The sequence below is a fragment of the Peromyscus californicus genome, unplaced genomic scaffold (genome assembly GCF_007827085.1).
Source record: "Peromyscus californicus insignis strain IS unplaced genomic scaffold, ASM782708v3 Scaffold_10__1_contigs__length_136768540, whole genome shotgun sequence".
In the NCBI taxonomy this organism is placed as follows: Eukaryota; Metazoa; Chordata; class Mammalia; order Rodentia; family Cricetidae; genus Peromyscus; species Peromyscus californicus.
This window is the reverse complement of record NW_026294391.1, coordinates 52,750,145-52,765,924: the sequence shown is the minus strand read 5'-3', so window position 1 is coordinate 52,765,924 and position 15,780 is coordinate 52,750,145. Positions and strand designations below refer to the sequence as shown.

Genomic DNA, 15,780 nt, shown 5'->3' with positions numbered 1-15,780 from the left:
TGAATTAGAAAAGCAGTTGAGCTCTCTAAGTGGGGCTTAATGGGCTGTTCTAATAGGAACATGGAAGACAGTGGTACTGAGGGTGATTTGAACTGTGGGGGCCTGGCTCAAGAGGCACTGGAGGAGAAGAATATTAGTATGTGGTTGAGAGAACGTTCTTGTGATATTTTGGCAAAACAGAAACCTGGTGAAGATGTAATTGAACAAGGGGTCCTTGTTCCAGTCCCAGAAAGCAGCAGTTTGCCAAGCTGGTTTTGGGCTTGCTTTGGTCCAGTATTTCCTCACCATGCTCCCTTCCCTCCCTTTTAGAATGGCAATGTATATCCTGTGCCACTATATGTTAGAAGTATGTGATCTGCTTTTTATTTTGATTTTATAGGGGATTACAGTTAAGATATTGCCATGAGGCTCAGAAGAGACTTTGAACTTTGGACTTTCCCAGGGTGAAAACTGTTAATAGACTACGGGGACTTTTGAAGCTTCACTAAATGCATTTTGCATTATGATATGGCTATAAGCCTATGGGGGGCTAGGGAGTGGAATGTGGTAGTTTCAATACAAATGGACCCCATAGGTCCATAAGAAGTGGCACTATTAGGAGGTGTGGCCTTGTTGGACTAGGTGTGGCTTTGTTGGAGGAAGTGTGTCACTAGGGGGTGGGTTTTTTTTTTGGGGGGGGGTCTCAAATACTCAATCCAGGTCTAGTGTGACTGTTGCTTCCTGCAGAAACAGATGTAGAAATCTCAGCTACCTCTCCAGCACATGTCTGCCTGCATGCCACCATATTTCCCACCATGACGATTATGGACTAAATCTCTAAACGGCAAGCCAGGCCCCAGTTAAATGTTTTCTTTTATAAGATTTGCTGTGGTCATGATGTTTCTTCACGGCAATAAAACCCTAACTGAGACAGGAAGATTAAGCCAAAATATTACTTCTAAATTTACCCAGCACATTAATGGCAGAGTCAAGGAATCTATCTGACTTCATTCTAGTTACTTACATCAAGAAGCCTTGAGATGGCTCCAAGCTAGAAGCCTCACTTCCTACTGACCATTAACTACACTTCCTTCACATATTCCAAGAGTGAAAAAGATTAGACCTTACTTTTCAAGTGGCTGTTCACTTCACAGCTAATTAACCAGGTTCCAGATTTCTGAGGCACCATCTCAGCAGTAACAAAGGTGGCTGGAAAAATGTGAGCAACATCAGTGCGGTGTCCACGGGTCGTCAACATCTGTCCATGGAAGAAAACTGTGTGGACGTCTATTTCATTGCCCATCCCAAACAAGTGCCAGGCTACATGCTTCTGTGCACACATGCTCAGCTCAGGTAAGTTCCCAAAGACAAACCCATTGATTGCTGCAGAAGAAAATTTCAGAAATTAGGAAAAGACAGATAAATGGGAAAAGCCTTTTACCATCTGATAAAAAGAGCAGATAGCATTCAAATGAAGTTTTAAAGAGCACACTGCACTGAACATATGCCTTATTTCATTTAAATTTTACAAATAATTAAAATAAATAGGCAAATACCATTAGTCTCAATCAAAAAATTGAGAAAACGAAGACATACAGAAGTGAAGTTACTTCTATGTAAGACCACAGATCTATTAAGTAATAAAATCACTATTCCAAATCCAGTGATCTGAAGAAGTTCTGTGAGTTTTTTTCCAAGTCATTCTTTCCTTTCTGGCCAGTTTCCTTCTGAAATTTCCACAGTATGACTGTTACATTGCCTGACTATCATGGCCACTGTAATCTATTCTTATAAAATTCAAGATAAATTTAAACTACCTAATCCATCCTTTACATCTTTCCACTAAGATTTCATCTCCTTTATGGCTTTGAGTATATCCCTATAACCCAAAGTAGCAAATAACTGACTCCACTAACAAAAACAAAGTCAGGATAATTCTATTCCTAAAATCATTTCTCTGTTCATGACTTGGGACTCTGTACTTTTATTTATCTTTAATTTAATCAATATAACCATTTCCTGTGTAGACATTAACCAATTAGCCATTGAACTCCAGACATGCTGACCCCTATGATTTCCCTAAATATGAGACACTCAACTGCATAATTTGTGGGGAACCATATTCGTGTTCTCCCCTAATTAAAAAAATAGATATAAGCAAAAAGTAGAATATAAGGAAGGTATCTTGAAAGTAGTCATTTTTCTCGACAAAGTAGATAATTATGCTATCTTGCATACTTTTAAAACCAAGGCAATATTAATTACTTATTTCAGTGGGCAACTCATTCAGGTGACTAAGTATATCATATATGATTCAGAATCAATAATCCTGTCTATTCTACACTATGAGAAAGATAGTCTTAATGGCAAGGGTACAGCCTGCATAACTGGAGAGATCAGAGGTGAGATTTGAGTTGTACCATTTTTTGATCCATAATGTTATGATACTTAATATTTTCAAAGACAAAAGAAAATCCACATACCCATGGTCTTTCCACCTACTCTTGGTCGTTGTGAGTATTAAAAGGACAACAGATATGGATGAACCCAATAAATACTAGGCCTAGTGGAAAGTCTACATAAGTGTCTCCATTGTCACAATGCAGCCACTCCCTCCTAGCTCACCATGCATCCTGTTGCTGTCTTGAAATTCTTCATCTTCTTTGTCCACTGAGGTGGGGTCTGAGCAGTAAGTAGCAATGTTGTCATCCAGGTGCCAGCTAAGGTTCTCATCTATCACACTGAAGAGGAGGAAGAAATTATGGTCCACATCCTTCCTCTGAGGTGGGGAGTTATCATCCAGGGTCCCTGGGCAAGCATAAAAGATTATCCTTAATAATAGGATACAAGGGTTTCTCATAAGAAAAAATAGGAAAAGAGGGGAGAGGACGTTATAGGGCTGTCAACAACAGACAATGTTTCTGATGCTACTTTTCATTTTCAAGATTGCCAGATGAACCTGTGACATAAAGGAGGAAAACACAGGTCCTAGAATAATCCTCCCATCATCCTTAATGCTTAGTGCTTAGACCTCAGCCAATTCCTACAATCCCTTGGTCTTCAGACCCAACTACTCCTTGAGAATAACCCACTCCAAATCAAGCAGCTGAATCCCGATGCCTGCATTTTCCATCTGATTATCAATTACCTTTTTCAAATGTGAGTTGTCTGTCATCATCACTAATTTGAATTTTAAAAGTGAAATGGGAAATAACAGAAAAGTAGTGGGGTTATTTAGTGAGTATTTTTTTAAAAAACACAACAATGGAAAGAGTTTAGCAGGCTAATAAATGGGTACCATTCAGTTTCTACTCAATACGATCTCGATTTAACTATCTCACTGCTTCCCATAGATGTTCCAAATTGCATCTTATGGCTGGTTGTCTAGGTAAGTACCTCTTTTACAGGTGATAAGGGGTCCAATGAGACCAGTTGCAATATCTCGTGGAGCATCTACATGAGAATGGTAAATCCAGGTGAGGCATGCTGGGTCTGCACTAGTGGGTGCATGGCCTTCTGGAATAGTCCAGTTGTAGACATGGCTGCCTCCAGGGGGAACAGAATCATCAGCTTTCAGGTACCCAGAAGAACCATCTGGGTATAGTGAGCCTACAAAATAAAAATATGCAAGTCTGATACCAGGGTGAGTAAGATTATAGCAGATATAAAATCAAAAAGAAGGCATTAGTCAGTGAGATCACTCAGCAGGTAATTACTGAGCAAGCCTGGTGATCTGAGTTCAATCCCAAGAATCCATGTAAAGCCAGAAGTAATAAACAAACTCCACAAAGTTGTTCTCAGCATGTGTACTGTGACATCCACACACTCCCCAATACACACATCATATACAAATATACAATGATAATAAATTAAGTTGGAAAATATAAAAAATGTGGAATACTCAAGTCCAAGATTCAGTACTAGAGTGTTCCTCACCTCAGTCCTCACATCAACAGGCAAGAGAGAGAAGCTACTATAAGTCACACACTACTTCTGGATCTTAAGATCTTTCTACACCCTCTTCCCTACTCATTCCTGAGCCCTGGGAGAAAGGACACAATATTGATATCCCAATTAGGGCTGAGAACTCTTCAGTTCCTAATTCTCTGCATACTGATCAGTTGTGGGTCTCTGTATTAACAGCTATCTACTACAAAAAAAAAGCTTCTTTTCACTCGGGAGGCAGAGCCAGGCGGATCTCTGTGAGTTCGAGGCCAGCCTGGGCTACCAAGTGAGTCCCAGGAAAGGCGCAAAGCTACACAGAGAAACCCTGTCTCGAAAAACCAAAAAAAAAAAAAAAAAAGCTTCTTTGATGGTTTGAGAGACGTTTTCTGGGTGTAAGAGGGCAGTTGCACACATCACACATAAACTCATAGTGGCAGGAACTGCATGCACAGGACCTGCAAAAGATCAAGCAGAGCAGGTAGGGGAGTGAATCATGAAGTTTCCCTTTTATTTGAAGAGATAATGGCAAATGAGGGCTGCCGAGAGAGGAGAGTCCATTTTCTTTGGGATGTGGCCCCAGAGTGGCTACTCTTGCTCCAGTTAATGGTCCTCCACCCATGCACAAACTGGCAGGGCTAAGTGGAGTACTGAGTCCACTTTAAGAAAAAGAGTGCATGAAGTTGGGAGGAGGGAAGAGTGGTACAAGGATAGGGAAGACATTGTAGGAGAGGGGCTAGGTGAGGGGATGTGAACTTGATAATGTACTTTTTTAAGTATTAAAATTAAGTGAAAAAATAATTAAGAGTTCTGAGATACATAGAAATCACTTGGGAAGAGCTATATTCAGAAAAAATCATGTTTAGTTTAAATGGTATGAAAGCAAGGAAAAAAGCAGAACTTCCTTCCAAGCTCCCATTGCAGTACAGTTCTATTAACACTCAGGAGATGGAGGATCTCCAGTTAAAATACCAGCCTGGATTATATAAGGAGAGCCAGCCTGAGGGTAAGGGAAGTCTTTGGTTTCAAGCACTTACTTTGAAATGCAAAGAGCAAATAATCCCATTTTAGCTTAAAGTCAATTTAATGACCAGTGGGCTTACTTCCTCATTGTAGAGAAAATACAGAAAATAAAACTGAGTCATTTTTATTTCTGTACATTAAAAAAAAACTCTCTTCTAACAATATTGATTTGGTGAAAGGGGTTGTTTGATTGATTGACATAGGGTTTCACCAGACATCCCAAGGTAGCTTGGAATTTACCTTCCTCCTGCTGAAATCATAGGTGTATATCACCATAGTACTATTTACTACCTTATGATTTACAAAGTGTTATTGTTACATGCATCCTACCCTACCAGGCCATAGAACACCAAAACTTATTCCTCCTATTTGTGACATTGAACTTTGAGTAATCTGTCCCCACTCTTATCCTTTCTTTGCCCCAGCCTCTGGTGACTACTATTTTATTCTCAACTTCTATGATAACAACTACTTTAGATTCCATACATAATGAAATCATACAGTATTTATCTTTCTGTATCTGTTTCAGTTCACTCAACGTAGTGTTCTTCCAGGTTACTCCATGTTGTAATAAAACAAAATATGTATTTCCTCTCTAAGGGTGAATAACATTCATATATGTGTGTGTGCATGCATGTGAAATTGTCATATTCATATACTCATATACAATATTCATATATATTTTTTTCAGATATGGGGATGGGACCCAAGGCCTTGCAAATCTAGCCTCCATATCCTCAGTCCTATATACCATTTTCTTTGTCCATTCATCTGTAGATGGACATTTAGGATGATTATATAATCTGGCTATTGTGAATAGCTCTACAATAATCATGGGAGTATATGTCTCTTCAACATGCTGATATCATTTCCTTTGGATATATACGTAGTAATGGGATTTCTGGGCAGTAACATAGTTCTAATTTTAGGAACATTGGTACCTGATGGCTATATTAATTTACCTCCCTATAAACAGCATAAAAGAATTCCTTTTCTCTGCATTCTCATTCCCAATTAGAGCTACTGACGTCCCACTTTAACTTCTTCACTAACTTAATATCTGTTTTAGGCCATTGTGCCTCGAATGTTAGAAGATGCTAAAAAAAAAAATGAATATACTCTTTTAAAAAGAGAGAGATGTTCTGGAAGACTCTGGAATCAGAACAGCACTCCATGACTTTTACAGAACTTCTCTCTCAAAAGCATATTCACATACTCAGTAAAAATGGAATTCAAATAGTTCCTTGTCATAAAAAAGGGACTGTGTCTTCATGTTCCTCATATAGAATCTGAAGCCCAGGGAAGTCAATGTCTTGCCCAAGTTACACAATGTATGTATTGGTACACAGCCATGTTTACTCTAAGTAAAGTTTTGCTGTGGCAAATCAGTAAGTAAGAAAAATACCTATTTTGGACTGGGCATGATAACATCCAAGCACTCAGGAGGCTTAGGAACGAGAATCATGAGTTCTAAACCATCCTTAGCCACATAACAACATTCTGTTCAAAAGGCCAAGAAAACAGAGAGAGGGGTAACTCTTGATCCAAACTCTTTCTCAGATGGCAATAAAGGAAAAGTGATACTTTGGAGAAATGAAAGAAAGGAAAGGTAGGCTGCTTTACCTTCTGAGTCCTTCTCATAGAAAACTCCATGAGGGTGAATAGTATAAGGCCGACTTGCAAAATTCTTCAGGTGGATAAGAATGACATCCCCCACCTCAGCCTGGACCAGTGGTCCTAGGAACCCCAGCCAGGCAGGCTTGGCTACTTCGTCAGTGTATGTTCCATCACTGTATTCCTTATACACAGTCTTCTTGTAACTACTCCCTATCCTGTTTTTGCCAGACTTTAGGAAGCTGGAAGCCACTCTGAGAAAATGCAAGACAGAATTACAACTTTTCTACCATCTTCAAACAACTGGAACTGGAAGTTTCTTTCCTAGAGAATGCTGACAAAAGAAAAGAGGAATTGTATTGCACTTGTGAACATACGATGTGAAGTAGGAAGTTGAGTCATATCAAATTTCTGAAATTTGACCAACATTTAACATACAAAGAGTCACTTTTACATGGTGCAAACAAATGTACAATGTAAAGGAGATAACCATCTGTATAATGATTCTTTTTAAATGATAACTCCTCATTCATGTAACCCTTAACATCGTGCTGCTATACAGAGAGAGCAGAAGATCATAGTGGTTCTGACCACAGGCTTTGGAGCCAGACCACCTGGATTAATTAGCAGCTGCTGATTTTGAAATCTTTGGAGCATTCAACAAGCTGCTTTAACTTCTATGTAGATACTTTCACCATCTTCCAAATGAAGATTACTGCAGGATCTGACTTTCAAAGTTGTTATGGTGACAAAAAATGTATTTATGTCTGGGGTCTTAAAACACATGGTTAGCATGCATAATGCCTTGGATTTGATTCTTGCAAATATAAGAAACAAAAAAGTAAATGAAAACTTTAGGAATTTTTAGGACCTGGAAAATTGCAAAAACTCAATGCTATTACTTCAAATTATTAAGGTGAGTGGTTAACTGTTACTCTGTCAAGAGCAATTTCAATACAAGAATTCTGACTCCAAAGTTGGATGAATGGTTTGTGTCAAAAGACAGCTTATGCTGGCCATGCATCTCAGTTGTAGAACACTTGCCTACAATATATGAGGTCCTAGGATGGATGCCAGCACTACAAAAACAGAAAGAGAAAAGCAGAGTTGTTAGTACTTCAAGATGGAAAACTTTGAGCTTTGGAGAGACAAAATGAACCACCATTGCAAAAGGTGCTTCAATACAATCATCCATTTTCTTTAACTTTTGGTGAAGCACCAACCAGTATCTAACATCAAGAAAAGTTAAACCTTCCCATTGTTTGGGAGGTTGCGGCATGAACATTGTCATGTGTTTAAACACAGCAAGAGTTGCATAGTGAGTTCCAGAATAGCCTGTGGCAGAGTACAAGTAAGATCTTGTCTTAGGAAACAAAAAAGAGAAAGAGAAAGGGGAAAGGGAGAGGAGAGGGGACAGAGGATCAGAGGATGCAGATGAGTAAAAAAAGAAGAGATAAGGAAAAAAGAAAGGAAAGTTTGTTTAATCATGTGAGGGGTACAATGGTAAAAACAAAATCAAGCCGGGCGGTGGTGGCGCACGCCTTTAATCCCAGCACTCGGGAGGCAGAGCCAGGCGGATCTCTGTGAGTTCGAGGCCAGCCTGGTCTACAGAGCGAGATCCAGGAAAGGCGCAAAGCTACACAGAGAAACCCTGTCTCGAAAAACCAAAAAAAAAAAAAAAAAAAAAAAAAATCAAATACACACATCTATTTGACAGAGATTCAAATCCCAGCTCCTCCATTTATTGGTAATAGGATTTGGATGAGTCACTTGATTTTCATGAGCCTGTTTTATCATCTATAAAATCAAGACTACCTATAGTTACATGTTTCTCAGTGGTAGAGTTCATGTTTATCATGTACAAGATCCTAGGTTCTATCCTCATACCACAGTATTGATAATATTCATACTTCCTAAGGATCTTTTGGGAAGTGAATGGTGTATTTGTAGATATCTAGTATAGCATCTCCCTTAGAGCTCTTGTCTAGGAGTATCTGTTACTGTCATGTCTTTGCTTATAAGACTTTTTCACGAATCTAGAATTCGGGTATTTCCACCAAACTACAAGAGAATAGTTCCACTACACATGTCTTACAAATGCTGCATCCATTACATTTAACAAAAATAAACCAAATAACTGTTACTAGATGGGCATTATGAATCCCATCTTAGATGCAAAGGAATATGGACTTATCTTTAGGAATCTAAAAATGCTGAAGTGCTTCATTGCAGAAAAACAAACTTGGGATGGGATGTTGGGTCCTAAAACAACTTACTTTCCAGGAAACTTGTTGTTGTATGTGTGGCCCAAAGAGATTGGAAGCTGGCTGCTATGGTACTCTGAGAAAGTACCCTCAAAAGACTACTGCTTGACCTCAAGAATATCCTCTTTTATCTGTACCTCTAATAATACATGAGATTAAACCTACATGTCATTGTTCAGAGACTGGTTTGTGATGACATTTCTTCCTTTTGGAGCATAGTTCCACTGCACATCCTGGATGCCCAGGTAGTAGTTTCGAATGGCTCCATCAGTTGGCAGAAGCCACAAGGAGTGCATGAACAGTAAAGCCCAGAGGAAATGGCCTGTCTTCATGGCCCACACTACTTTGAGAACCCAGGAATGGAATCTGTTGGCATGAAAAAAATATATAAAAGAAAACAAAGAAATGTTGCATGTAGATGGAAAACTGTAGAAGCAAGAAACAGATGAGATGGCTGAAAAAACAAAACCCAATTCACCCAGGTTTTTTTTTTAACCTCACTAGATTCCTTTCAGTCCAACAAATATTCAGTGGCCTCTATACACAGGTTGTTAGAGAACAAAGTTAAAAATTCACCTGTACCACTTCCTTCAGAAGAGAAACCTGAATTCTGTTCTTTCAGCAGTGTGGAAGAAAGAATGTACTCTGACCCTCAAATCAGGAACCAGTCACCAGAATCATGATTAGGCTATACTGGCTGACTTGGTACCTTAATCAAGTCAGTAATTCTTCCTTTGCCTGTTTTCCCTTAAGCAAAAATGACTCATAGCTGCTACTTCCCATAATCAATAAATTATATTTAGAAACACATGAAAAGTCATCAAAAGACATTTACTGGAATAGTCATAGACCCAAAATGAGAACTGCCAAAATGCCAATCAATATTAAGATGGTTGAATAAATTGCATTTTACTTACACATTGGAATTCAGAATGGCAGTAATAATGAACAAGCTACGACTATGCACAAAACTATGGCAGATGCAACTCTAAGGAAAGAAACAAAACACAAAAGCATACATACTGTATGATTCTCCCAGGTAAAGGGCAAATTACGGAAACTGAATCTGTGCGACTGGAAGTAAGGATAGTTGTTTACATTTGCACACTGTACGTTAGTCCCTGAGTGCCATCACAACCACTATAAAAAATACAGATAATGTTCACCCTTGAAGCTAAGATTGGTGACTGGGAAGGGAAGAGTCATGTTCTATTTCTTTATCTGTATTCGATTTATATGGATGTGGTTGGCTTCTGAAAATATTCTGAGCAATAGAGGATTTATAAACATTTTGCATATATTTCATTTTGGCTTTAAAAAGGTAAAAAGACAGAACAAAAATAAATGAAAGTATGTGAAGGAAGTAGTTTGAACATCTTAGCTTCTCAGCTGGTTCCCAATGCTGTACATAAATTCATTACACAGGTTCCAGCCTGATTCACTGCGATACTCAGCCTTCTAGCCTCTTATTTCAGTGTTTTAAGCAAGTTTAGAATTCTTGAACCTGGGAGGGAGGCACTAAGTCATACTATATGTGGATCAAAACCAGAAACATAAACACACATTAACATTTGCACACATTATTTTACTTAAAAGCACAGCTGCACATATTTACATCCACATACAGCCATATTGTCAACATAGAGACACCATCACCTTCACAATAACAACAATAGTAATAAATAGGTATCTATTGTGTCTATTGTGTGCTCATTCTAACCATCTAACACAAATACTTTAAGCCTGACAACCACCCTATGAAGTAGATGTCATTATTTCCCATGATATAGTGGAGGAATTGAAGAACAGAGATGTAAGGTAATTTGTTCAAGGCCATCTTAGTTAACAAATGTTAGAGTTAGGATTTAATTCCAGGAAATATGACTCCAGCACCTATGATGCTGGCACAAACATACTTGCACACTCATTCATATACACACTGAAAACATGCATATATACTCACAGTCACAGCTATATCTAGAAAAACTGCATTCATTCTAAAATATGCAATTGCATGTGGCTATGTTTACTTTAGAAACGGAGAGATAATCATACAAGGAGATAATCATAATAATGATAATAACTATGTTTCACTGAGATATGACTAAACACAAAACACCATGTTCAGTGCCTTAAACAGTTTCATTAAATATTCAACTCAAAGCATAAGTAATAGTGACTATTACCCCAAACTAGAAACTCACTCTCTACTGGGTGTGGTGTTGCATGACTAATTTCAGCACTCAGGAGTTTGAGGCAGGAGGATCACATGTTCAAGCCCAGCCTGGGCTACATACAGAGAAGGGACATTGTAAAATTAGTGAATCGCCTAATTAATTCAAGCCTAGTAGCACAAAAACCTAAAAGAGATGGACAGATTCACATATGGATAGGAAGCACTCACATATTCACCTTAGGTAGGCCCAGATAGGTACTCTGATTAAAATCAAACTTAAAGACTTTTTTAAATGAACTCTCAGGCCGTTCAACATACAGCAACTGTGTGAGTATTAATCACCATCTCCAAATTATGTCTAGCAGAAAGCCCTAGATGTAAAGACAGGCCTGTTTGGCGGGGAGGACTTCTTGCAGAAACCTGGATATCCCACTGATTGATTATATATCCTGATTATTATTTAACAGCTATGATCTTGCTTATTCATATGTAAAGTGGATTTATTATCAGCCTTGGAAGAATAAAATCAGAAAATTTACCTAAAAGAACCCTAGTAATATCAGTGATTACAACACAGAAGCCAGTTCCTTCTGCAAGCTTTGCCTTCACTCTCCTAGCTAGCTTGCTAATGTATCCTTGCTGTTTCCTAAGAAATTGCCTTCGTTTATAAACCACACTGGACTATAAAATCCGTGAGAGTGGATGTCGAACAATACAGGTGCCTGTGTATCTATGGTCAGATGTGGTCAGAGGGCCTAGCAGGCAGGCCATAGCAGCTACTGCTAAAGTGGAAGGAGAATAGGCATGCGCACTCTCGCCTGTTCGCTCGAGTCTAGCTTCTAGCACTAATTTGAATAGTGACTTCAGTCTCTTTACCTTAATGAGCCCCAGTTTCTCATCTATAAAACAGTGAAACATACAGAGCTGAACCATACAGTACTTACAATTGTAGAAGTTGAGGAAACTTTAAATCTAATAGAACACACATGTGCATAACTATGAAAAATGTGGGATTGAAAAAGTTCTCAGACTCATTTCTCTCACATGATGTCAATACTCACATTTGCTGATGAAACACAGGTACTGTCACATGTACCTACATACAATACTATGCATGGAAACACAGTTAGCCATTCCTTAGGACCCTCAACCTGGAAGGAATAGCCTTTGTTCAATGGATGTCTGAATGTAATCTGGACCTCGTTCAAACTTCCTTCTCAAGGAGATACCATCAAGGCAGCTGTGCCTTCAGCTTATTTACCTAGAAAGAAAACAGTTCCAGGTAAGAGTTCCATGACTGCAGTCTCACAGGATAATCTTGGAAATGTCTGGAGAGACTTAGTACAGACCATTAGCATAGAACGAATACGAATTCACAGTTTGAAAATGGTAACTAAAATCCCAAAGTATACATAATATAGAACCTAGCAATATTTACTTTACAATATACTTTTCATAGCTGCAAACTTATTTCTCATAGTTCTGTAAGATGTGGATTGCTTTCCTTGTTAGCAGCACAGAGGCTTTGGACTCATAGAGTTGTGAAGATTACATAACAAGCTATACCTATATAAAGCACAAATAAGTGCTTATGTACACAAGCTAGTTATGAGAAAGTAATAGTGGATATTATTATTAAAACTGAAGAAATAGATTTGAACATAAAACCACCCACTATCACAAAGCTTTACCTGTTTTGGTTTTGTTTGACTCCTTTTTTCTTTCTGGTTCTGGGAATCAAATCCAAGTCACTCATTGCACAAGCAAGGAAAGTACTCCTAGCCCAAAGCTTACAATTTTATGGATAATGACAGACATGTATGCATTGTACACATCAGTAACACATTCAATGTATAGAAGCACTCTTACACTGGCATAAAATGTACACGTTCCAAGCTGACATTCTCTTCTTGGAAGAAACTTGATTTAATGGGAACTAGACCTTGGGCCAGTTATGGTGACACACACCTATAACTCTAGTACTCATGGAGGTGAAGGGTGAGGCAAGAAGATCAAGAGCTCAAAAGCCAATCTGGGCTATATGGTAAGTTCCAGGTTAACCTGCTGTCTCTGTCTCCCTGTCTCTGTGTGTATATGTGTCTCTCAATATATATGGAACCAGAACTTAGCATCAGATAAACTTAGTTGTGAGTACAATCTGTTTTGTGTTGAAATAAGATAATGTATATCGAATCTGGAACTTATCAAGCATCTTGTAAGTACCAGTTTTTCTTCCTTTAAATTACTGACTTCCTATCCTTCTGCCTTGAGACTGAATTTGTCATTGCTGTTGTCATTTATGTTGTTTACTTTGGTTTTTATCATACACTTTAAGAGCAGAGGAAAGGAAGAACCCATAAAATTCCTTTAGAACCACTTGGACATTTCATGATAAATGTGGAAAGTATCCAAGCAGCAATAAAAAGAGAGAGAGCGAGAATCCACTTCCATATTCACTGTTTATTCATTATATGACACTGAGTCTAAGCTCCTTGTTCCTTAAATAGTGCAAAGCTTTACCTTGGGCCCCTCAATGGTTTCTTATGAAGACTGAATGAGATGAAAGACATGAAATCCCCATGTAAACTTTTCCTTAGGGCTATGACATGTTTCTTGCTGCTGGGCCTGCAGAGAAAAGCCAAACCAGTGTGGAAAAAGAAAAACAAGAAATGAGAGCAGTAAGGTGAGTATAAGTGTTAGGTAAAAGCACAGAGGAAGTCTCTTTAAGAAGTAAAAAAGTAAGAGCCATTCAGAGTAAAGAAGAGCTAAGGGTGCTTTCTGGGCTACTTGGAATTCAGTATAATTTAATTAATGTACACCAAAATCTTGTTTCAACCTGCGTAGACAGTCAAGCCTCTCCTTCCTTTCAGTTACTATGGTCCCTAGGTCTAGACCTTATCAACCACAGCAATTTGCATCAAGGTTTTCCCTAGAATTTGCAAGCTGCTCCTTTAATGTGATAATGCCTTTTTTCTCTTCCTTTAGTCTCGTCTTAGTTAACTAGACTAGGTTTAAAAAAGCTCATCCTAGATTTAAAAAAATCACTAAACTGAATAGGAATTTGGAGCCTCCAGCCTCTCAGCAGCCTTCCTCAGACTGGCCTGTCAAGATTCGCCTTTTAGCTCCCTGCTTTCTTAACATTTTGTCACTCTGTTGATAGAAAAAATAGTGATGCTAATGACCCTCATTCAAATTCCATCTCCTGCCTGTATGAGTTATCATTCAGTCAATTATTTTCACTTCTGTGAGCCTCTGCTTTCTCATCCTCAAAATGGGGATTCTGATTATTTCAGCTGTTTCACAGGACTGTTTTGAGACTCATATAAATGATGCATATCTGAAGCAATATACAAGTAGTTTGTTTGTATACTATATACAAATAGTATAGCGGATACTCAGTAATGAGAAGCTGAATAAACTATATACTTCCATGTCTACAAAACCCTTAGAAACCATTTTTTTATGTGTGTGGTTGTGAGATACTTAGAAACAATGATGAAAGGGTTGGCTCAAAATCATGCAGCCAGTTAGCAGCAAGGCCAGAATTCGAATCCATGCTTAATAAATTTTGGTAATTAAACACTAAGCACTCTTTAAATGATTCTTAAAATAATTCACATTTTAGTGTGACTCAAGTATCATTTACTGACTCTATCTGTGCCTATCTTGTCTGAAAAAATATGAAAGCTAGCATAGTTGTTTTTAAGGGTTGTGACCTCCTATTCATGGAATTTACAGTTCCATGATCTCAATAAAACTTCCCAACCTGAAAGACAGAAAATGAGCAGGCTGTTTAGACAGCAAGATGAATTATTCTCGATGACTTCAAGATTGTCCCAGAAACAGTGGAAGCAGTGAGATTCTGGAACAAAAGGAAAGCAGTCTATTGTCTCCTGTTACTTCTCTGTGCACCTAACCAAACTTCCTCCAACTCGCAGTCCACCTACTTTCTTTCCCAGTGGCCCTGGACTCTTCTAAAGCCAACTGAATAAGCATTCTGCCTAGGAAGGCAAGTGAGGTTGTTTCAAAAGAGAAAGAAGCTTACCTTTGTTAGGGAAAACCCTTCCTTCCTTTCTTCCTCCCTTCCTTCCAAATTCATGTCAGCGGCCCATCAGTGCTGAACTGCAGACCCCAGCCTGAGCCTGCCAGCCCTGTTTACTTAGTAAACACGGTTACAAAGCTCTTCCCATGAATTAAATCTAGGGCTCCTGTCTGGCGAGGATTACTGGGGTGAGTGATAGGGGGAGGGGACAGTGCTGGGTGCCCTCTTTTCCACAAACTAAACTACTGGAATGTCCTGTTCCCGCCGGTTTGGTACAAAACCCGGGGTGGTTCTTTGACAACATCCGGGTGTTTTCCAAATCCTGGTGAGGATCTCCGGAGGAATTACAAGGAGGTGGGCTGTTATATAGCTTGCTAGTTGGCTTTGCTGGACTGGGATCAAAATGCATCTTCAGTGTGGCCAGCCAAAGCCCGCAGGCAGATTCCAACTGCCTGGGTTAAGAAATAGGAAGACAAGGGGTATAACTCAGTAGAAAGGCTGATAAAGATGGTGACAATAGTAATACCACAATGATCTCTTAAAAATTAAACTGTAGTCTGGATTTTTTATTTTTTATCCAAACATCGTTTCTGTCCCTTCTGCAAAGAAAAGGCAGTGAAAAGTCATTGGACTAAATAGAACCTATGTCCCAGCTCTTCTGGCTTTGGCAATAATTAGCTGAGTGAATTTGACCTAGGCCCTTGCTTCACTTGGCCCCTTTCCGTTTGTATGATAAGAGC

At 38.8% G+C, this 15,780-nt stretch overlaps 1 protein-coding gene across 4 annotated transcripts in view; it reads right to left on the bottom strand.

Moving 5' to 3' along the window:
- Heph (hephaestin) overlaps positions 1–15,279 on the bottom strand; it is an 88,764-nt gene extending 73,485 nt beyond the window's left edge. The window contains exons 1-8 of one of the 4 annotated variants that reach the window (XM_052733167.1): positions 15,044–15,278; positions 13,519–13,623; positions 12,060–12,259; positions 8,988–9,188; positions 6,568–6,812; positions 3,376–3,588; positions 2,605–2,787; positions 1,108–1,362 (exon numbers count right to left, since the gene is read on the bottom strand). In XM_052733167.1, the coding sequence (XP_052589127.1) occupies positions 1,108–1,362; positions 2,605–2,787; positions 3,376–3,588; positions 6,568–6,812; positions 8,988–9,154 (1,063 nt within the window). In that variant the 5' untranslated portion in view covers positions 9,155–9,188; positions 12,060–12,259; positions 13,519–13,623; positions 15,044–15,278. Of the gene's footprint in view, positions 1–1,107; positions 1,363–2,604; positions 2,788–3,375; positions 3,589–6,567; positions 6,813–8,987; positions 9,189–12,059; positions 12,260–13,518; positions 13,624–15,043 lie in introns of all 4 variants that reach the window. The other 3 variants (XM_052733184.1, XM_052733158.1, XM_052733175.1) reach the window with 3 other exon arrangements.
- Between the last annotated feature and the right edge of the window lie 501 nt (positions 15,280–15,780).